At 57.0% G+C, this 22,695-nt stretch overlaps 1 protein-coding gene across 9 annotated transcripts in view; it reads right to left on the bottom strand.

Annotated features, from left to right (window-relative positions):
- Positions 1-757: 757 nt before the first annotated feature.
- Positions 758-22,695, bottom strand: part of GRK5 (G protein-coupled receptor kinase 5) — a 207,499-nt gene continuing 185,561 nt past the window's right edge. For 5 of the 9 annotated variants that reach the window (XM_027587046.1, XM_027587060.1, XM_027587055.2 and 2 more), the window contains 11 exons: positions 19,232-19,295; positions 18,229-18,369; positions 15,554-15,744; positions 12,959-12,996; positions 11,111-11,200; positions 9,421-9,629; positions 7,107-7,241; positions 5,201-5,338; positions 4,341-4,478; positions 3,654-3,785; positions 758-1,299 (listed from right to left, as the gene is read on the bottom strand). In XM_027587046.1, coding sequence (XP_027442847.1) covers positions 1,201-1,299; positions 3,654-3,785; positions 4,341-4,478; positions 5,201-5,338; positions 7,107-7,241; positions 9,421-9,629; positions 11,111-11,200; positions 12,959-12,996; positions 15,554-15,744; positions 18,229-18,369; positions 19,232-19,295 — 1,375 coding nt within the window. In that variant the 3' untranslated portion in view covers positions 758-1,200. Of the gene's footprint in view, positions 1,300-3,653; positions 3,786-4,340; positions 4,479-5,200; positions 5,339-7,106; positions 7,261-9,420; positions 9,630-11,110; positions 11,201-12,958; positions 12,997-15,553; positions 15,745-18,228; positions 18,370-19,231; positions 19,296-22,695 lie in introns of all 9 variants that reach the window. The other 4 variants (XM_027587077.1, XM_027587094.1, XR_003518608.1 and 1 more) reach the window with 3 other exon arrangements.

Here is a 22,695-nt window from a genome sequence, read left to right as displayed (position 1 = left end):
GAAGTGACCGTGAGTTTGTCTTGAGCTTCCGTGGTACCCTGGCGCTCTCCTTAGCCATGCCATTGCTTGGAGAGCCGACCCCACCCATGCCACCTGGGCTAGGGTATCTGTGGGGCCTTGGGAAGCTCTCTCCAGACCCTGTGGCCCCGTAAACACTTGAGGAACGTGCCTGGAGTCCCTGGGCAAGCCTCCCCCCCCCCCCCCATGGACTCATTCGGTAGGACTCCACTGACCCCCACTCCCTGATGCTTCCTCAGGCCACAGGATTTGGGATATAGCTGGGGTTCCATGACTACTCCTTGTCATCACGACGCGTCCCTTAAAAAATAGAGTAAAACAAAAATCCCCAAATGCAAGCCTCTTGAAAACATACAGGCTTTAGCAGTTAGAACCTGCTTAGAAAGGAAGAGGCCCAGCTCTGCGTACCGGCCGCCTTCCAGAAGGAAGAGGAGGCCAAGGCCAGAGCAACACGGACACCGCGTGCCTCTAAAGGAAATGTGCGCATTGGCCCTAGGAGACTCCAGAGACCCCGCGGAGGATGTTCTGACTGGGGCTGAAGTCCCAAGTGTGTCTGGAGCGCTTAATTCAGGCTGTTACAGGCCAGCAGCATGGTGGCATCGATGTGTGAGGGAAAGGTTAGAGAGATGGATACAACCAATCCTTTAAAGGTGAAATGTGAATCATTTTCTACATTTAATAAAAACATTTTCTCATTTGAGGCTCCGGAAGTCTTGAGTCACATTTTTTTTTTTTTTTTGTAAATCCCCCCCCACCCCGCCCACTCTAAAATGCCTTAAAACACATGGCTTAACAGTGGCTGCACAGAAAATATACACCCTCAAAGTCTGACTTTCATTTAAATACAAATATACAAAATGTAAACTGAGACAATAGAGAAATTTACAAAACTTTTCTTTAAAAATAATAAAGACAAAATTCAGTTCTAGGTATGACGCTATTAAAATACGTGCAAGTTGTCGTATCCAATTGGATTTCTATTGCAATGTTCCACGTCGGCTTGAGGGCCACCTCTGGAGACAGACCTGAGTGGAAATCTCTTTGAGAAACCTGGAGGCTCTGTGTCAAGGAGGCAGCCGGCCTCCTTCCCGGCTCCTGGAGGGCTCCCCCGTCCACAAGTTCTGCTGCTAAGGACAAGGGTCTAGGCTGGTCCCACCGCGGACTTCAAGGCCAGAGCTCCAACTAGCTGCTTCCGGTGGAGTTTGAACTGACATGGTTTGAATTTATGTGGTGGTTAAAACTGGTCTTGGGATTGGGTGAACTCTTGGAATTGTTTTGATGCTGGAGGAGAGAGAGAGAGGGGTGGGGGGAGACAGAGTTAGTCCTGGTGGACGTGTAGGGGCCTCTGAATCTGAAAACAGGGCCATGGTCAGGGGCTGCTGATCAGCTCCTCTTGCTTTCTGCTGCCTGTGCCCTTCTTCCGCTACAGACCCAGGGCCAGAGGCCACCCCTTGGGGCAGGGGCAGAGCTGTGGGATTAAGAGGACCCCAAGGCAGGGGCGCCCGGGTGGCTCAGATGGTTAAGCGTCTGCCTTCGGCTCAGGGCATGATCCCGGGGTCCTGGGATCGAGCCCCGCGTCGGGCTCCCTGCTCCGTGGGAGCCTGCTTCTCCCTCTGCCTCTCTCTCTCCCTCTCTCTCTCTCTGTCTTTCATGAATAAATAGATAAAATCTTTAAAAAAAAAAAAAAAAAGAGGACCCCAAGGCAGGGGGGAGGCAGCCCCTCCTAGAATATCTATATGGTTCATTCCTGTAGGCCCAGGGTCTGAAACCTGTCGCTTAGCTTGAGCAAGTTATTAAATCTCTTGGTTGCCTTGCGTGCCAGGTAGGACAAGGGCTGCTTCTGTACCGGGCTGGTGGAGCGGGAAGTGAGGCTGTGTGTAGAGAGGGCTTGAGTGAGTGCCCGGCCCCAGAACCAGGAACTGCTTGTTCTTACTGATCTCTCTGTCACTCAGTCCTCTTGCTGGCCCTGGGCGCTGATCTTGCAGAAGGGCCCCCAGAGGCTGGGACAGGTCAGTACGGTGCCACCCAAGCAGCAGAAAGTGTCAGGGCCAGATGTGAACCCCAGGTCTGTGAGCCTCTGTAGCAAGTGCTTGTCCCAGGACCTAAGTGCGTGCTAGGGACTCAGCCATGTGGAAGGGGACAGGTCCTTTCTTTGGGGAACTTCAATTTTACTTGGTGGAAGCATTTTAAAATTATCTTTTTATAAGTGGATACAAACAGGAGTCTATTTTGGAACAGGATGTGAAACTCACATGAAGCTTCCGGATCAAACCCCGAACTTGCCCTCAGTCTGTGTTTTCTCTCCATGTGCCTGATCCATGCTCCCTGCTGTTATCCCCAGATCCTTCGTATGGGTTTACCAGCCGTGTGACCTTTGTGACCTTGACCCTCCCTCAGCCTCAGTTTCCTTATCTGTGAAGTGGGGTAATGGGAGCACATCCTGGGCTCACACTGCACTAGGACCCCCCAAAAGGAGGGATCCTGGTTTGCCTTGCTGGTGCATCTCAAACCCTGGGGAAACAGCCTTGCACACAGTAGGCACTCGCTACATACTGGCCGAATGACTGAACGGTTGAATTAAGGCCCAGGCTTTTGTGGAGATTAAGTAAGAGAAGCCCTCAAAAAGCACTCGGTGCAGAGCTAGGTCCAAAGCAGAGTGCCATCAACAGCCACCCCATCCTGTAATCAGGTTGGGGGTGGGGGAGCTGGGGGAGCTGGGAGACCTGGGGACCAGAGCCGCTCCGCCTCTCCCTCTTCATCCTCCTGGGGAGAGGGGCAGCTCCTTGGGGGTGGGGCGGGGGGTGGGGGGAATGTAAATAATGGAGCCTCCCAGGCTGTGGGATGGACACACTGGGCCAAGCCTTCTTCAAGGGAGGCCAGGAGGGGGCGCTCTTCTGGCCGCCTTGGGCAAGGGGGATGAGGTGAGGGCCTCGGTGGTCTCTCACAGGCCTGCAGGGACATTTCTTCCATTTGGGCCACGCCGAACGCTCAATCCAGGGACAGGCTCTGAGGAAGAATGCCTTTTCCCAAGGGGCAAAGTCTCCTGAGGCTGCCAGCTGGAGGCCACAGCATCCACCTTGGGGGGCCCCAACCCAGGAGCCATGAGGGTCTGCAGGGCTCCTCTCTCCCACACCCGTTCTGCCTGCTTTTTGTTACGTGCGATCGCTACCTACAGAACTTGAGTCTTGACAAGGGCCATATGGGGCAGTTAGTTCTCTGTCGGGGACACTTCGCCTCCAGAGGACAAGGGGCCAGGTCCAGAGACATTTTCGATCGGTAGTGTGGGAGGGCGGTGCCACTGGTGCCCGCTGGGTAGAGGCCACGGAGGCGGCTAAGTATCCTCCAGTGCACGAGACAGCCCCCACGACGGAGAACTCACCGTGAACGTCCACAGGGGTGAGGCCGAGAACCCTTGATGAAGGGCCAGCTCCGGGCCGGCCCTGCCCGGTTCCACCCTGCGGATCCCCTCACGTGGCGGGCACAGGGGCTCGGGCAGGCTGCCGCGGCCCCTGCTCTCCCACGCCCCACACACGCAGGGAGAAGGCCGCGGCTCCGGTCTCGGGGAAGTACCTGGGCCCAGGGCATCCCGGGGCCAACGCCAGGACAGCTGAGCACAGAGGGCGCGCGTCTCTCACCTGACGCTTGAAGATCCTCTGAAGCAGCCCTTTCTTCGGCGGTTCTGGAGGGTGACTTCTGTTCAGGTCCGGTGAGAGGGTACCGTTAGGTCCAAACACGTTCAGCTCCTTAAAGCACTCGGTTTCTATCATCTGGAGAAGCAGGGCGAAGGCGGCATGAGGGGCTGTGTTAGTCATCTTGGCTGGACAGGAGTCCCTGCGGCCCCCACCCTGCCCTGAGCCTGCTCCCAGTAGGTCCTCCACCCGCCCTGCATCCTTCAGGGGCCCAGGCCCAGACCGCTCCCCGCCTGCCACGGCCTCTCCCCTGCCAGCCTCCCCCAGCTGCCTCCACTGAGGAAGCAGAAACCGTCCGCGGGGGTGTGCTCATCGTCCAGCCGCCAAACCCACACCTCCTCTTCCTCCTCCCCCCACGCAAGCCCAGGTCGCCGCACGTGCTCTGCGCCCCTCCCCTTGTCAGGGCCCCCTCCCCGGCCCCACCCTGCGGAAGCAGCGCGGGCTTCCCCCAGCTCGGGCCCGTGTTCCTCCTCTCTCCCAGCCAGACTTCCCGAGACAGTCCGCTAGACGACCGTGTCCATCTCGCCTCCTACCCCTCTTCTGACCCCCACGCCGACGGCCGACGGAGCCCGGGCCTGTCCCCCCCGGCCCAGTGGCCCCCTTCAGGGTGCAGACGGCCACCGCCCTGCTCACCTCGCTCTGCCACGGGATGGGCACGGAGCCCGTGGAGAACTTGGAGTAGAAGTCATCGTCTGTGTGGTCCAGGTTGACGCCTTTCACGGTGGAGAACTGCTCGATGTCCAGCACGTCCTTGCAGTACACGGCGCGGGGCTGTGGGCAGAGCGCTCGGTCACATGGGCCCTGTCCCAGGCCCAGCACCCCAGCCGCAGGTTCTGATGGGGGGCGGGCGGGGCGCCCTTCTGGGGACCGGTGCTGCTCTCTCTCACAGATCTGCCCAGGGGCTCCTTCCCGCCATCACCCTTATGCCGGCTGCTGGTCACCCCTCTCTCCAGGCTGGGGCCGCGGTGGGGTGACGGAGCATGCCCTCTCTGACTCACATTCCTCGGCACCTCTGGGGATCCCCGCTCCCCCAGAGCCCACAGGATCAGGATGGCGGGAGCGTTTCTAGACATCTCTGTGGGAATGAGGGCGGCCACAGCTGGGGCCTCCGGCCCATCCTCCACAGAGAGAAGGAATGCTGGGGGCCCAGGGAGGCCCTCTCACACCACTGGGCACCCAAGCTCTGCAGCCCGACAGGCCTGGGCTGGGCTCCCAGCTGTGGTGCTTAGGAACTCTGGGGAAGTCACATACCCCTGTAGGCCTCAGTCTCCTCACCTGCCAAGTGGGGACAGCGGAAGCACCTATGCCTGAGGCTGATGTAAGTGCCTGCCACGGAGCTGGGCCCCAGAACCACGAGCTGCCGCTGTCGCAGTGCTAATACCCGCTACTCTCACTCGCCCACCGGCCCCGTCCTCCCGGAGTTCAAGGACATTCACTAAGTCAAGGTCGTGAGGGAGTACACAGGCTCAACCTGGGCTGGAGAGGCTACTCACGTCTGGAATGAAGGGAGGGTCCAACATCCCGGCTTCTAAGCGCTTGAAATTCATGTTCCTGAAGAAGGGGTGTCTCTTGACCTCCGCAGCCCCCTCCTCCCGGCAGCCCAGTCTCTGCTTTGAATCTTTGGTGAGCAGCTGTGACAAGAGAGCCCCGAGAGGTCACGCCTGGTGGGCCTTTCCTCCTGCTGAAGGCCACAGGGGACTTGGGGCTTCGGGCACTGTGGCCATGTCCTTTCACAGGTCTGTGTCCCTCCTCCAGCCTCTGCGGTGCCCGTGCCACCCCCAGGCACCCAACGGACACGGCCCCAGCCTGCTCGGGCCTTGCTTCAGGGTGGCCTTGCGCTCGCGCTGGTTTTAGATGCCTGGAGCCTGCAGGAGAGGAGTCCCGTCTGCGCTCCCCAAGGCGGCACGCCCAGCACGGGCGGCACCTTGCTACGTCTCCTGCTACACGTAAGCCACAGAGGGCTGGCACCGTCTCTGCGGGCCTCGCTCATTCGTTTACTCAACTCCTACGTACACTGTAGACAAACCACTGTGCCGAGAGGGAGGAAGGGCACTGAGTGGCCTCCGCAAGATCACATTCGGAGGACCCATCCAGGCAATGCACAGGTACGACACCACGGTGACAGAGGCACACAACCGGGCGCCAGCTGGGGGGGCCGCGGGCAGGCGGGGCAGGCATCGGCGGAGGGTCTGCGCTAGCAAGAGGGACCTGCGGGGCAGGCTTGGGGAACACCTGTCCTTGAGTCTGGGGGACGATTGAGGATGTGGGGGACGGGTCAGGGTGAAGGGGACGTGCTAGAGGGTCTTGAAGGCCAGGTCAGGAGGATTTTGATCTGGAGGTAGTGGGGAGCCACAGATGGTCAGGGTAGAGGAGTGTCCTCATCAGAACCAAGAGGTGGGAAGGTTCACAGGAGATGAGGAGGCTGCAGAAGCAGACAGCCAGGCCAGAGGCCTAAAGGTGGGAATGAGGCCGGGAGGCTGGCAGGAGGGTGTGGGGGAGGTGGTCGGGGGGGGGGGGCCGGGAGGGGGGCAGGGAGGGGGCTGGGAGGGGGGCAGGGCGGGGGCTGAGAGAGGGGCAGGGCGGGGCAGGCTGTGATGCTGGAGGACCGGCAGCTGACCACCAGGTGTCAGCCCCTCTCCTGCAGTCTCTCCTACTTCTCTCTTCCCCTGCCCCGCTGAGCACTGCACCTGGCATGCTGTTGGACTCTCCTGCTTGCTTTGAGACTAAAATCAAGGTGGATGGCCTGCAGCCCAGAGGGAGTCCAGCCCTTTCCTCCTCCGATACCCTGGCACCCTCCGTGTGCTTTCCTTCCACAGGTAGTTGCCGCCGGCCATGTGGGCTGGGGTTGCGGTGGACAGCCAGTGGGCAGGCAGGCCTCCTGGGGCTCACGGTCTGTAGGGGGAGGCTTGCAGGCACCACTCCCCTGCCCCCCATTTCCCTTCAAACAAAGGAATCAAAGGTGGTACCAAGGCAAGCACTAGGTCACAGCCTGGAAAGGACTGAGCCCTGAGAATCGCCATCAACTGTGGTCCAGTGACCACCCAGGCTGGTTCTGCCCAGCGAGCTGGTGGCTCGGGGCCTCAGCTTCTCCTCGCTAGTGCTTCTGCCTTTCCACAGAGGCTCCAGGAATCGGCTCTGCTGGGCCAGGCTCCTCCCCACTCTGAGAAATCCCAAAGAGGCAAGGCTCCTTGGGTAGAGGCTGGACCTCCCAGCTGTAGACCCCAGAGCCTGAGGGGGCCAGCCAGACAGAAGACACAAGCAAGGACAATAAAGGCCGAGTGGGCTGGGTGGTCTGTGCCAGGCTACCCATCAGTTCCTACCAGGGCCCAGGGCTGAAAATCCAGGTTTTTATGTGAAATCTCTCCAACCTGAAATCTTGGCAATGAACCCACCATTCACCTCTTTCTGAAACACCATGCAGGCTGAACATCCAACACGCTGCCTGTTTGCAACTCTGACATCGAGTGTACACCGGGAGAAGCAAGAGGGAGAAGTGGTGTGAGCTGGGCAAGTGGCGCAGGCAGGGTGGGCTTCCTGGAAGAGAAGGGATGGGCTGGAAGGCCAGTGAGGCTGAGGTGGCTGAAGGGCCAGTGCGGGGACTCAGCAGGGCCCTACAGGAGGTAGGGCTGAGGTCTGGGCCTAGGGACTGGACCAGGGGCCAGGGCAGTGACATGCATGAATTTCTGGACATCAGGGGCAGTGGAGAGGGTCTTGTGGTTGCCAAGATGGAATGGAGGAAGGAACTGGCAACAGGGAGTAGTCTTCTTGGGCAGGCAGGGCTTGAGTTTCCGGAGTCTAGAAACAGCCCAATGTGCCCCGAGCCTTCATGGTTTCCTCAGAGTCAGGCCCTGCTGTGTCCTGAGCTGGTGCCTCTTGGAGGGGACAGGGCCTGGCTGCCAGACAGGCTGGGGTGAGGGGTGCCAGGAAGCCCCAAGGCTAGAATCCTAAGACCCCATGATCACTTGTAAGAAGATGAAGCAAGGCCAGAAGGGTTTGTCAGTTCTTCCAGCAGAGAAAGATGAGGGGACACTGGTTTGACACTTGACACCCAATGGGCCAATGTGGGTCCAGAGCCCCAGGCTCAGCTCGCCGCCTTTCCCTTGGTGGCCACCAGGGGGCAGCAGAGGGCCAGTAGGGCCCCCAGTCCTAGAGCCCCAAAGCCGGGCACCAAGGAGGATGACAGCGACAGCGACAGCGACAGCGGGCAGGGAGGGGGCCCTCTCCACCTCTCTGTCCCCTCTGCATGTCCCATGTCCTGCCGGGGCTGCTCTGCTTCTCTGAGTCCCCGACCCTGACCTGGGACGTTTGGAGATGCTCTGACCATGGCTGATGACCTAGCTTGGTCCCACGGGATAGACCCCGGGTCCATGGTCGTGTGGTTTGGGTGGGTGTTTGCATGTGTACACGCCATCCCTCCTTCAGGGTCTCCCACACACGTAGTGGGAGATCTACGGTTCCTCTTTTCTGGAAGTGGTCAAATGGTAGCTCTTGCCCCAAATCCTTCTTCCCATGGCTCTGTGACACCAGACCGAAGCGGGTGGGAGGAAGTGGTCAGGCAGCAGCTGGACGGCTCCAGGAGAGGGGCCTCCTCAGGGTGGGCAGCTACACCACATGGTTTCCGGGTCACTAACAGGGCAGCCTCGGCTTTTCTGGAAGCAGAAGCTTTGCCACTTTAATCAGCTCCTTGGGCCTGCGCTTCTCTACACTCCAGCCTCGTGGTTTATGCACATGCACAGGTGGCAGGGAGGGAAGCCTCCAGCCTCAGCCCTGCTCATCTGCTGTGCCCCAGGGACAGGAAGTCTGTGGGCTCCCGGGTCCCCGGCGCTCAGGCTCTCCTGTCCCCTCGTGGCCGACACTGGAGGGCAGCGGCCGGTGGTGGGGGTACACAGCACAGCTGGGCCTGGCACCAGAGGGAGGAGGGCCCCAAGCGGACGCAGGCAGAACTTGGCAGCCTGAGAGCCAGGTGAGAATGGGACCTGCCCGCCTATGGCCAGGGGTGGGCCTACCTGGGCGGAGGGGAAGGGCAGCGGGCTGGGGCGGACTCATTCCCAGCTTCATTTTTGATGGCTCCCATCACCGCTTCCTCCATCCAGCCTCCCAGCCCCGCAATCTGGCCCGGCCCGCCCAGCCTGTCCAAACGTCACTCCCCACCTGCGCCCTCCCCCGTGGACAATCAAATCCCAGTACTCATAGATTGCTGTCATGCGGGACCTAAGCCAGTGTGACCAGCATTCCATGTGGCGGAAGGAAAACTCTGTTGTAAGATGTTCAAAGACTGAAAATATCACCACCCCACCACCTGCGCTGCACCTGCGGACCTTAGCCAGGGCCCAGGGACCCAGAGATTGAGGCTGCAGGGGGCCAAGGTCAAGGGCAGGGGATACCCCAAGATCCCTTTGTGTCTTGGGGAACCAGTTGGGATCACCTCCTTTCTCCTCCACGCTGATTTTCCCCACCAAAGCTGGATGGAGGGTGTCTCACGCAGTTCCCCCTCTAAGGGGGGGCCTACCTCCTTTCCCTTGTCCTAGAGCCTCGCTGCCCCCGCCTCGGGCTTTCTCCTGGAAGCCCTCGCCGACCATCCCAGTCCACAATAAGGAGCGCTCGCTCCTCTGGCTCGGGGGCTTCCTGACTCCTGCCCCTAGTGCACCCTGACCCCGCCCGCTTCAGCCCGGTTTGCTGCTCTCGGCTGGGGGCAGGCTCACCAGGAGCTCACCATTTTGCAAATGGACTTGGCCTCCTCGGAGAACTTTTGGGAGTACACCTCCTCCATCTCCAGGACCCGGCGGTCCACTTCTTCCCGCTTCACCTTCTCTTTGCGGCCCCGGAATGGTGACTGGCCCTCGATCATCTCATAGATGAGGCAGCCCAGACCCCAGTAGTCAGGGCTCAGGCCGTATCTCTGGTTGTTCAGGACCTCCGGAGCTGCAGGCAGAGGAGCGGAGCCAGGAGAGGTAAGACACAGCTGGTGACGGGACAGAGCTGGGGCACAGGGGGCCAGGGCTGAGGCTCACACCGACGGAGCGTCCTGCACCCAGCAGTGATGGCGTTGCTTACAGAAGGCCTGAAGCTTCATGGTAGGGACACGCTTCCCCCTGTTGACTCCTACTCACCAACTGCCATAAACGCCACCTCCACCAGGGCACCTGCCCTGGCTGCTCTCCTCTGTGCTCCCGAAGGGCTCGGACTGTGGCTTCAGAAGCCTCATCACACTGGATAGAAATGTCTCTCCCACTAGAATCTGAGCTGCCTTATTCACTGCTGTGTCCCAGTAAGGAGTATGACACCTGACAGAGGGTAGGTGCTACACACATATTTATTTCCAGGAATGAAAGTGTGTCCACCCAAAGTAAAGATGATTTTAAGTTTACCTGGAATTGAAACAGCCTCTCACTATGGCTTCCTTACTATTTTGATAAAATAAATTCTAGATTAACCATACAAGTGCAAAAAAGATAAGCTTCACGTCATCAGGCAGGTCACAAACATCCACACATGTGCCAGTGAGCATATAACAGAGGCCCTGCAGATGGATGTGTGCAACGCTCCATGCGAGAGGAGACAGACACAGGTGTCCACAAAGATGCGCAGATCGATCGCTCTATCATCTGTCCATCCATCCACCCACCCATCAGCATTGGCATGGGGGTACACACAGCCACATATATGTAGGTACACACCCCACAGGCTCCCAAATGACATGCAATCTGAAAAGGATCTTCCAGCAGCAGAACAACATATAGAATCCTGGGCAAGTGTTGTTGGCACGAGCCTGGCAGAGGACAACATCCCCGGCTCCCAGAGCTTTCTGGAGCTCCCACCTCCTGGGGTGAGTGGGCATATGTGTGTGAGGTACCACGTGCAGGAGGAAGCCTGGGGATGTCCTTGACTGGAAGGGGGATTCCAGAGGACCAGACGGAGCTCCAGGTCTCTTCCCTGCAGCCCTCGGGACGATGGTCCTGGAGTAGGCGTGCGAGGCGAGGGGTTGGTGGCAGGGCAGGGAGCCTAAGGCTGGACTCTACTTAGCATCTTGCTTGGTGACACAGCTGGTGGTGCACTCCTTTCTGGGCCTTTCCAAGCGACCTCCTTCCTCTCAGGGGCCTCTCTGAAAGGCTGCCTGCCAACTCACCAGCCCCCTACCTTCAGATCAGCCTCCCCTGAGCAGCGCGGTGTCCCAGCACTGACCTCTGACGCGGAGAGTGGCTTGGCTTTGGGGCACAGCTGGGGCCGGGGTGGGGGGTTCAGAGCGCTCAGTTTAAGCAATCTGAACCCTGGGCCCCAACACCCCCTCCCACCCTGGCTAAGACCTCCCAACTGCCCACTGTGGCTCTATTGCTGGTCAGAGTGGCACCAAGAGGCCAGCGGCCCAAGAGGTGGGCTTGGGGAGGGGCCACACCCACACTCACCCATGTAGCCGACGGTGCCCACCCGGCCGCGGATCAGGTCTCCCTCGGGGATCTTCACGGCCAGACCCAGGTCCGAGATCCGAATGTGGCCTGAGTGGGGAGAGCAGAGTCAGCAGGTCCCCGGGACAGTCATGTGGATGTGTGCCCCACCCTGGGCAGGGCCACAGACCTGTCGTGTGCCCCTGGGCAAGGCACATAGACTCTCACGTTTTTATCTGTCCACGAGGAGGGGCATCATCATCAGCCCCCTCGGAGTGACTGCAGACCCTTGGGAGAGTCCAGGTGTCAGAGGACGTGGGTCAATCATACTTTTCAGGAAGAAAACAAAAAGATAGGAAAGGATGCCTGGATTTGGCTGGACAATGGCCAACCTACCTCGTAAAATGCCCTCATGGGCTTTTTGGAAGGCTGAGATCACCAAGTTTAAAACGCCTTGGCCTGATTCTGGGATTGCTTCACGGGAAAAATGAGAGCTTCTCCTGAAATTTTACAATTTGCTTAAGGGGAAAAATTACAAAGCAACTTGGGAAGCAACTCTCTGTCCTGCCTTGTTGATCTTTGGAGGTTCTTTGCGTTCTCCCTTTGGAGAAACAGAGTGAAGTCGTCCAGGCCTTGGGGAGACTGAGAGATGGAACTGAGTCTGGGACCGACCCCCAGAGGCCAAGACGACACAGTGCGGACAGGTCTGTCTCGCTGTTGTCCTGTTCGGCGGCCCACCCGGGCTGGGTCACGGCCACATCTGCCCCCTCTCCCTTGTCAGTGCCCGCCACGGCCCCACAGCCTGGCCCCCGGCGAGGCCCAACGTCAGGAACTCCCCCCAGGCCAGAGCTGTGTGGATTCCCTGCTCGGCAGCCCCTGATAAAAGTGGGCAGAAGAGGACACGCAGGTTCCAGCCATTGGGCTGCAGACCAGTGGTGGGCACGGTTCTGAGACCAGCAGGGAACAAGGACCCCCGTGGGCACTGGGCTCATCCAAGAGGGGAGGCAGGACCGGGACACTCTGCCCACTCTTCCACATGGTAGCACAACACTCAAACCTCCCTCCAGGTCACCAAAGACCTGCCTCTCGTTCTCCCTCCCCTCTGCCTGGGGCATGCTGGGGGGACCCCTGGTTTCTGGTCTCAGCTCCCCACTGATATTGTTGGGTGATCTTGGCAGGTTGGCTCCTCTGAGCCTCCATCTTGTCATCTGTCAAATGGGCAAAGGGATGCTGGCCCTGCCCCCTCTGCAGAGATGGGAAGATCTAGTCAGATAACGGGTGTGAACACCATTTCTGGGCTGTGCAAGGCTAAACAGTTGTGAGGCGCTACTGTAGCCGCTCGTTACGTGTGTGTGTGTGTGTACGTGCGCGCACACACAAGAAAACAGCAGTGATAATGCACAAATAATGCCGAATACATCTAGAGCTGGCCGTAGCTGATCACACTATCTTGTTGGAACCTTACCACCGCGCCCCCGCCCCCTGATGTGGGCAGAGCAGGGCCCACTGTTTCCATTTCACAAGGAAGGAAGATGGGGTGCAGGGAAGTTGTGTAAGAGTTAATTAAGTACTGCCCAGGATCTCTGAAATTCCAGACTCCTCAATCAGTGCTCTCTGTTTTTCTCTTTTGGCCAAGCCACGCTACTTTTGCACCACGCAGGAGCTTTATCCATGCCCACTGCCTTCCCCAGGTACCCAGGATTGGGGGGAGGGGGTAAGTGCTCCTCCTACTCGCCCGCTGCCCTCCCACGGTCCCAGGGCCATGCCTCCGAAAGGCTCTGCCAGACGGTCCACTGCTCCCTTTGGGTTGTGACGCTCATCTTGGCTACACAGCAGGAAAGGGGTCTCCCAGGCTGCTCCCCAACTTACCATAATCATCTAGCAGGATATTTTCGGGTTTCAAATCTCTGAAAGGGAAAGATGGCAAGCATGTGAGTGTGGGCATTCTGAGCATCAGGGCATGGCGTCTCGGTTGACCTCTCTTCGCGTCTCCTTCCCACCTCTTGGCTCATGTTGCCTGGTCTCTCTCTCGATCCAGACAATCTTGGACTAATTTCCCTCCTCCCGGTATTTAGAACAAATGCCACTGTTGCCAGGATCTTCCCGACCCTGGAGATGACAGGGAAGGGGTCAGGCAAAGGCCAGCCCTGGCTCTCATCCGCACACTGACGGTACCAGGGCGGAGCATGCTTCTGGCTGGTGTGGTGAGAGACCCCTCCAGGGCTGGGAACAGCTGGAGGTCTCAGGATGCCCTGGGATGCCCGGAAGGCAGAGCGGGGCCTGGGAATTAGCGAAGAGAAGTTACTGAGGACACTGCACCCGCTGTAGAGCTGGGACAGAGAATGGTCGAGGAGGGACCCCCTTTGGGCAGGGGACCCCTGGAGCCTGGCACATCTCCCAGTCCAGGAGTGACAAGCAAGGGCGCGCCCCTGTCCGTCTGTCCTTCCTGTCTCTCCTCTTTGATTACATCATCCCTGTTCATAAGAACGTGCCCCCCTCCCCTGCTGGGGGAGGGAGGCGGCAGAAATGTCTGGTTTTACAAGTAGCAGGTCCTCTCTGGGTAAAAGAACAGCCAATAGGATAGCGTGTGCAACTCAGTTAAGCCATCAGCATCTGGATTGAGGATGCGATTCTCAACCAACTGGCTTTGCTTATTTAACTGATGGCAGCTGACCTCATGAGGAATGGTTACTGTGTTCAAATTCAGTGGGGCAGCCTCACAAGGTGATAATGGGTTTGTACATAGTTATTTATTACAAAACACTTTGCCACTGTTATTTAATTGGCATTCTGTTGATGTGTTAACAATTCCAAGTAAGGGCAAGATCCATCACCTCAGCAAGCCAGCAGCCACAGGGTTGGAAAGATAGCTGGCTGGCAGGCACGGGCCAGAACCCAAACCCACAGAGAGGCCATGGCAAGTGGTGGAGGCCAGGGAGGCGCTGTGGTTCTCTTCTTCACGAGAATAAGGGCTTAGAACTTGGAGGCCCCTCTTTCTGTTTTGAGTGAAAAGCAATCAAGTGAAGAGTTCTTTTTTCAACGCTTAGGGAATTTTTTCTCTTCTCACTTGAACGAAAACAGAACAAAAGCCTAAATGGGGAGACAGGGGCAGGAGGAGAAGAGCAAGTCATCAAGACCATTCCTTCTTGTTTTCAAAACCTTCTTGGACTCCCCAAGATCATCTCTGCCAAGAGCTCCGTGGCAAAGGTCTTCGTGCTGGGGTGTGCGGGCCCGCTGGGTCTGTGGGAACCGTCTAGGGGGCTCCTGTGTGCTGCCGGTTTCAAGAATACCGAAAGAAGAAAATTCAAGAATCTTCTGCCTTTCTAAATCCTCAACACAAGAAAGCCCGTCCCTGTGTTCTCTGGGATCTCCCCTCCCACCTGCCCTTTCTCGGTGGCACAGATTCCAAGTGACAGAAGAGAAGCAGGTTCCTTCAGGCTCCAGTAACTGTGGTGCCCTGCTCCGCGGTGCAAAATCCCCTAGGATCCCAATTAGAAGAGGGTTCTACTAATAATCATTACAACGGCAACTCAACAGAAGTTATTTTAACTCTTAAAGCCTGTGGTTAAAGGAAATTTTTTAAAAATCTTATATGTATCCATCTATTGCAGAGCTGCATGATGATCAATGACAGACTTTTAGGCAAAAAAACAACAGGTGACATTATGATAACATTCTGTGGGGGTGGAGAAGGGGATGACAGAGAATCCCTCACCTTTAAAGAATTTTCATGCAGTTTTAAAATGGATAATGGTGGAAATCACTTTGCCACAGCAATCAGATTCTACTGGATACCTTTAAAAATGGGATGTAACTGTTCAGTTTTAAAATATTAGCCACTATTTTTTTTTTAAAGATTTTATTTATTTGAGAGAGAGAATGAGATAGAGAGAGAGAGAGCATGAGAGGGGTTAGGGTCAGAGGGAGAAGCAGACTCCCTGCCGAGCAGGGAGCCCGATGCGGGACTCGATCCCGGGACTCCAGGATCATGACCTGAGCCGAAGGCAGTCGCCCAACCAACTGAGCCACCCAGGCGCCCCCTATTAGCCACTATTTTAACAGACGGCGAACTATCTCAGATGTTTTTGTAATGTATAAGGGCACACAGATTTTCAGATTTCCTTGAGAGGGGCAGTGAGAAAAGTCTGAAGACCACTACTTGTGGAATCCATCAAGTCGGATGGAGAAGGACGGACTGAGGTCCGTTCCGCTGCCTGCTTCTCGCTGGTGATCCTACTAAGGTCTTTCTGAGGCAGGCTCACTGAGCTTCCTGCACCCTGGGCTGGAAGGGACCCGGAGCTTGGCCTGTCCTCACCAATTCTGAGGGAACATCACCTCCTATACTTGGCTCCCAAGTGGTCCAGGGCAGGAGTCCCAGGGTGGGGGTGCCCGCTTGGCCGAGGATGTGGCAGGTCAGCCCCCACTCAGTCTCTGGCAGCAGGACCGGACAGCAAGTCTGCTCACCTGTACACGGTGTTCTCCCGGTGGAGGTCTTCTAAGCCACAGAGGATCTCTGCCGCGTAAAACAAGGCTCGCTCCTCCTCAAAGCCAGGGTTACCCATGTTGTAAATGTGGAACTTCAGGTCACCCCCATTCATGATGGTCAGAACCAAGCACAGCGCATCCTTGGTCTCGTAGGCATAGGCCAGGTTGACCTGGGAGCACAAGGCAGCACCATGGTGAAGTTCCAGTGACTGCCACCCACTTCCACTCATCCTCCTTAGGGTCCTTGGAGCTGGGGGGGGGGGGGCTGGAATGGGGTCCTCAGCAGCTTCATGCCACTGCCCAGCACCCCGACAGCCTCACAGCACCCCTGCCCACTGCCCCCCCGTCTTGGCTGACGAAGGACACACCTTCTGATATCGTGGTTCCAGGTGAGGAGGCAAAGTGGGGAGGCCAGGCCGGTACTCTGCCCTTTTAGGAAGCCTGACAAGATGGCGCATGTGTGTTTGCACAGGCAAAAAAGCCTGTGCGTGCTTTGTTTGGTGAAGTCTGTGGGTTGCCTTGTTGGCCAGTCAAGAAAAGAAGAGCCCAGATGCCTTTTGGGCTGGGGTCTCCTTACCGCAGGGATGTTGGGAGTGGGCTGGGGAGGCGGCCGGTGGGACTCTGTGAAGGGGAACACAGACTGGCGAAGTCCGCCCCCTCTCGCACGCAGGCCGCGTCTGGGCGAAGGGCCCAGTAACAGGGAGGACCTAGTTCCTCGCTGGTGGAGATCAGCTGCCCAAGGATGGATGGGGGCCACAGGGTTGTGGGAGAGGCAACAGGACGGGGTCTGAGGCAAAGCCCACTGGGTGGTACTCGTCCTTCTCCACTAGGGAGCCAGTCCGAATGAAATCTGGCCACCACGGACCAGGCTGGGCACAGGCTGGGCCATACACCTTGGACGCAAAGCCCAGGAACGATGGGAGTTATTTCTGAGGAAAGGAAACAGAACGGGAGCTGAGCGGGAGGGCTCTGGGGCCGGTGCTCAGTGCCAGGGGCCAGGCTGGCCCTCCCTCCCACACCTGCCCACAGTCACCAAGGAGGGGCTCCTGGAGGGCGCTGGGCCAACTCCCTGCCAGGGGCAGTGGGTGGGGCACAGTCGAGGGTGGTCCAGGCCCTCGAAGACGTGCCACCCCATTTACCAGGCACACCACCCTTCCCCCCCCCACAAGTAGCACCCACCATCACCGAGCCCGACAAGAGCCAGGGTGCCCCTTCCTTTACTGATGAGGGTTCCACGGGCAGCATGGAGGCAGTGACCTGTGGTCCCCACTGAAGGGGGCTGGCAGCTGGGGGGCAGCCTGAGAGGAGACCCAGAGGTGCACACTCCTGTCCCCTTTGAGTGTCACCTTATAAAACCACGCCCTCTGGGGAATGACGAAAGCACTAGGCTGATGGCATCTCTGGCGCTCACACCCAGCTGGTGGGCGTTTGGCACCACCTCGATGGAGAGCCATTTGGGAACTGCTACCAAATGGAAAATGCACACACCCTCTGACACCACAAAGCCTCCACCAGGAATCCATCCTACGGACACACTCACGGACATGCGCCAAAGAGATGTGCAAGGGTGGTTACGGCAGTGGCTTAAACACCAGAACTGATCCGTAGTGGTGGGGACTGGTTGCACAGATGATGGGTAATCTCCGTACTGGACAGCAGGGAGGGAGGTGCACAGTGTAAAAAAAAAGAGCTACAGCTGTAGGTCTGGCCACAGGAGAAGACCTACAATTTAAGGGGAAACTGCAGCTTAAGACGTCTGGTAGGACTCCACTGGCTAAAAATATTAAAGCCTCTGCATGAATCCACCATGTTAGAATGGCTACCCGAAGAGGGAGGCTTTTATTTGTATTTCACACCTCTCTGTGCTGTAGGAGTTTCACCCTGTACATGTTTTTTTATAGTGACATGTGGCAGAGGGATCAAGAGCTGACCAAACACCCACATGCTCTTCCACATTTCCCTGCAGCTGGCTCGGCCCTTGCAGTGACTAGTTCTGGCCCACGGGCTGTGGGCGGCGTGAGGCACGTCCCTGCGGCTGAGGCAGTGAGGGTCCCTGGGCACATCCCCCAGCACACACTTTTAAGACTCTAGGTGGGGCAGCTGTAAGATGGAGGAGGGTGGCTGGATCTGGCTGGACTCTGTGTACGTGACAACGGTCTTTGTTGTGTCCAGCTACTTCGGGTTGGGGGGTAGTTCGTTACCACAGCCAAGCCTGGCCGAGACATGGTAACTCGACGAACATAAACAAGATGGCACCTCTCCAGGATATTGACACTCAGGTCTCCCCCACGATGAAACCAGCCTGCGGGGGGGGGGGGGGGGTCTGTGGAAACAAAGCTCCTTGGCTGGGCCCAGGGTGGGCTGCTTTTTCCACTGAGGAGTTTACAAGGTGGTTCTAGAGAACAGAGGCCTTGGTCCCACACACAGAGGGGAGCCAGGCCAGTTCGAGTGACCGGAGCAAGTCAGCCATGATTGGCCACATGGAGCCTTGTGATGGAGGGAAGGCCTGGTCGCCTTTCTGCTGCTTAATCCTCCCACTGCATTCCACTTCCCTGGGGGATGGGGACCTGCCACACTGGAGGACCCCTCCTTCCCAAGGGACAGAAGCCCTGGTCACTAGATGGGTGGCCTGGCGCCGGGCCCTGGACACTCACCACAAACTGGCTGTTGACCTTCTCCAGGATCTGCTTCTCGTTAAGCGCCATGGACTCCCCTTTCCTCTTTTTGATTCTCTTCTTCTCCAAGCGCTTGCAGGCATACATTTTACCCGTGGCCCGAACCTGGCAGGCACAGACCTGAGGTACAAGAGAGAAGCCAAGGGTATGGGACAGGTGAAGGCCTGGCCTGAGGGTGCTCCCAGTCACGGGACCCAAGGATGCCTGGCCTTGGACCCACTGCTGCCCCAGGCCCTGCCCTCAAGAGCTGGCTTCCGTGCCCCTTGCTTCCCTCCTTCTACCCTTAGGTGAATCCTAGCTTTTCAAGGTGCACGACCAACCATTTACACTGGTGTTTACATGACCGGCCAAAGCCTCAAGTGCTGCTCCTCTCTCAGAGGCAACTAGAGTTTCTCCATCCCAAGCTTCCACCAGATGCAGCCATTGCTAACCGGGGACTTCAAAGCACCAGCTGCTGGTAAGGGAGGCTTGTTTTGGTGTCAGACCCCTGACAACCCTGACTTTATAATTCAGTGCAACAGGAGCCAAGGCATTGGGGTTCTCATCTTCTTGGTTCCACCCCTTTTTGATTGCGTGACCTTGGCTGGGTCATCAACCATTCTGACCCTCAGTTTTCCTCATCTCTAAAATGGGAATAACAAGGCCTGCCTCACAGACTGAGAAGATTAGCACATACTGATGGCCTCATCTGGCCAAGATGCTTGGGCCCCTCATGCTCTCACTCCTCCCTCCAAAGACAGCCAAAGACGCCCATTTCTCCTCTCCAGACACAACCCCTGAGGCGGGCTCCAAGAGCACTTCCATCCCACCGGCCCTGCAGACAGCCTCCTTTCCCACCTCAGCGGCACCTCCTGTTCCTGGGCCCCATGCCTCACGCTCCCTCCCCGCCAGGGGGAGCAGGATGCCGTAGGCGCATTCAGAAGGGACAGCAACGGTGACAGAGTAGGGGAACTTCCCACTGAAGATGCGGATGTTTACTCACCTCCCCAAAGCCCCCTTTTCCTAGTACTCGGTACTGCCTGAAAGTGTTTTTGGTGACCGGTTGCCTGGAAAAAAGCAAGAATCCAACATTGGTCTCAAGGTGTTGGGATGGAGAAGCCACAAGAAACAGACGACAGTGGCACTGCATGCCCTGCACACCGCCAGGAATCATCACTGCGGATGGGTCCCTCAAGCACTTGCTCTGGGGCTGGGTGTTCAAATCCCAGGCCACCCGCCCTCCGCCCCGTGTGGCTTGGGACCCGAGCAGTCCTCGCTCGCTCGCTCGCTCGCTTGCTTGGAGGGAAGAGCAGATGTGTGAAGAAGCTGCTTCACCACACTTTCCGTGTGGTTCCCCTCTCTCTTCCCAGTGAAAATCAGGTGGCTAAGCTCAGAAGGCAGCAGTGTCCTCTGCAGGGAGAAGGGAGGGGACCAGGAGCCGCACAGGTTCGGTGTCCCGGGGAGGACACAACAGCCCTCCCCACACCTGCACATCTGGTCTGCCCGCCCACCTCCTGTCCCCAGGGAGAAAGGCTGTTGGTCATCCTTTACTGCAGGCCCCCAGTCCTTCCACCACCGAGGGCCCCTTTATCACATTTCCCCCGTAGCTCCGCAGCACCAGAAGATCCTGTCTGCCCAAAGCAGTATTTATGAAGTAATCATTGCTTTGTATCTCCCAACCCCCATTTTAATTAGCTAAGGCCATTTAAGTCTAATCAGATGGACCCTCTGATCATGAGGCAAGGGTGGGACCTCACAGAGTAAATAAACAAATGGTCATCTAAAATTGCCTCAAAGAACTCCAGCGAGCAGACAGCCTGGGCTTTTTCATCACTGGCCTGTTTGGCTAAAAATAATCAGCTGCCCCCAGCCCCAGCTTTTCTGAGGTATAACTGACAAACAGTATCCAACTTGATGCTTTGATACATGCACACGTTGTGAAAGGATCACCACAATCAAGCTAAGTTTCTGTCACCTCCCATGGTTACCATTTGCCCTCTCCCTCTCTCTCGCTGGTCAGAACACTTAAGATCCGCCCTCTTGGCCAACTTCAAGCATACAATACAGTACCGTGAACTAGAGTCACAGCACTGTACGTCAGCTCTCCAGAGCTTATTCATCCCACAGAACTAACCCAAACCTTACATCCCTTGACCTACATTCCCCATGACCTCTACCCCCCCCCCCCCCCGCCCCAGCACCTGGCAGCCACCATCCACTCTCTGTTTCTATGACTGGGACATTATTTTAGATTCCACATCTAGGTGAGATCATGCAGGATCTGTGTCTGGCTTATTTCACTTAGCGTAACATCCTCCAGATTCCTCCATGTTATCACAAATGGCAGGATTTCCTTCTTTTTTAAGGCTGAATAATATTCCGTTGTATGTAGCTACCCCGTTTCCCCTCCCACGCTGACCGCAGCATTATTCACAAGGGCCAAGAGATGCAAACAACCTAAGTGTCCTTGGACCACGACTGGATAAAGAACAATCTGCTTTTAGGATGTCCAACTTAGCTGCTGGACCCTCCAGGACTATTCCTGAGCATCCCCCAACCCCAGCGCAGAGGCCGGACCAGGGCACACACTAGAGTGGGACTGGGCTGGCCCACGTAATTGGGTCAGCTTGAGAAAGACCACTGAGCCTCCGGTCACTCAGCAGCTCCTGAATGAACCCTCTGTTGCAACCTTGCTTGCTGATGGGTCCTGAAGGTCCTCGGCACCACACCTCTCACAGGGCAGCCCTGAACCCCCCGCCCCCCACCAGTACGCCTGTCTGGAGTCCACGTGCCCTGACTCACTCTCTCTTCTGTTTCTTTGTGGTGGAGGGAGCGGCACACTGATTATCTCCCTGCTGGGAGCACAGGGCCGCCCCTCCGCAGACTCTCCATGGCTCTGTGTCCCCCTGCACACGAGCGGCTGGGCTGCAGTGAGGCCTGCCATGCGGCTGCATCCGCCATGCGGCGCTGGGAAGCGTTTCTACGGCTGCCCTCGAAACCACATGAAGGCGCCCGGGCCTAACAGTTTACGATACATGGAGAACAAACAGTCGGTCGGCATTACCACAGAGCTCCTTTGCTAGGGGAAATGAGTGTAATACAGTCTCCGAGGAATTTCTCGGTTAACCTTGGGAGGGAGAAAATCCCTTCAATATTTCAACAGTACAGCATGAACAGGCCATGATTTTGTTAGCCAAAAAAAAAAAAAAAAAAAAAAAGAAAAGAAAGAAAAGAAAAAGAAAAAGGAAAGGGATGAAGCAGGGTGCTGTCAGTCATTTAGGGGCATTTCTAGGCCAGGGTCCTGCCCTAGTGCCTTCGACGACTTAATGCCCACAAAAGGGTCTAACTTCTTCGCAGTCAACACAGATTTTAAAGTCTGTTTCTCCATTTCAAGTGTTCAGTACAGACAAGAAAAATCAAAGGCAGTGGCCACAGCTAAAGGATTCTATTGAACAGAGTGCTGGGTGGAATAAGGGTGAAGGACTTGACCGCAGAGCCTTGGGTTCAGGTTCCAGCCTTGCCAGGCCCTTGCTGCATGACCCAGGGCCAATCGATCAACCTCTCTGAGCCTTGTATCTTCAGTAAAACAACAATGAAAAGGCATCTGCATCCCAAGGCTCTTTGTAAGCTGCTGTGTGTCAGATGTCATTATTAGAACTCCAGGAATAGGGGCACCTGGGGTGGCTCAGTTGGTTAAGTGTCTCCCTTCAGCTCAGGTCACGGTCCCAGGGTCCTGGGATCGAGCCCTGCATTGGGATCCCTGCTCCGTGGGGAGCCTGCTTCTCCCTCTCCCGCTCCCCCTGCTTGTACATGCTTGCGTGCTCTGTCAAAAAAATAAAATCTTAAAAAAAAAAAAAAAGAACTCTAGGAACAAAGGACACATCCCCTCTGGGGGTCTTTATGGTAACAGTCCCCACTGGGTGAAGCACCTTGCACATGCACTAACGTAATCCTCACTCTTGCCTCAGGAGGTGGCAAAGTCCTCATTGTGCAAGTGAGAATGTTTAGGCCCTGAGAGGGGAAACGAGCTGCCCAAGGTCATGATGGTAAGTGGTGGCTTTGGGGCTGGATCCCCAGGCAGCCTGCTGCAGAGCCCACATCCAGGGACTCAACCCCACGCTGCCACCCCGAGAAGGTGGGCTGAGACTGGGCTGTGTCGCACACAGCCCTGGGCTCTGGGGGTGACGAATACGTCCCCACCACACTGTCCTGCGATCATCAGAAACACAAGGGCCAGTGGTTCCCTCCCATACCAGATGCTTGAGGGTGACAGCACAACAACTGTATCCAGCACCTGACTTCCCGGGGCCAAACGGCGGACCTTTCCTGAGCTCTTGCCTAATAGGCATGTACTACGCTTACCTCAGCTCGTCCACACCCGTGCCTACAAAGGCAGGCACTATTATCACCCCTAACTCACAGATAAGAAAACTGAGGTGGGGAGGGGTGAGCAGCCCTTGCCAAGGT

The sequence above is a fragment of the Zalophus californianus genome, chromosome 15 (assembly GCF_009762305.2).
Source record: "Zalophus californianus isolate mZalCal1 chromosome 15, mZalCal1.pri.v2, whole genome shotgun sequence".
Classification (NCBI taxonomy): Eukaryota; Metazoa; Chordata; class Mammalia; order Carnivora; family Otariidae; genus Zalophus; species Zalophus californianus.
The sequence above is the reverse complement of the archived record's forward strand: the minus strand, read 5'-3'. Positions and strand labels throughout refer to the sequence as shown.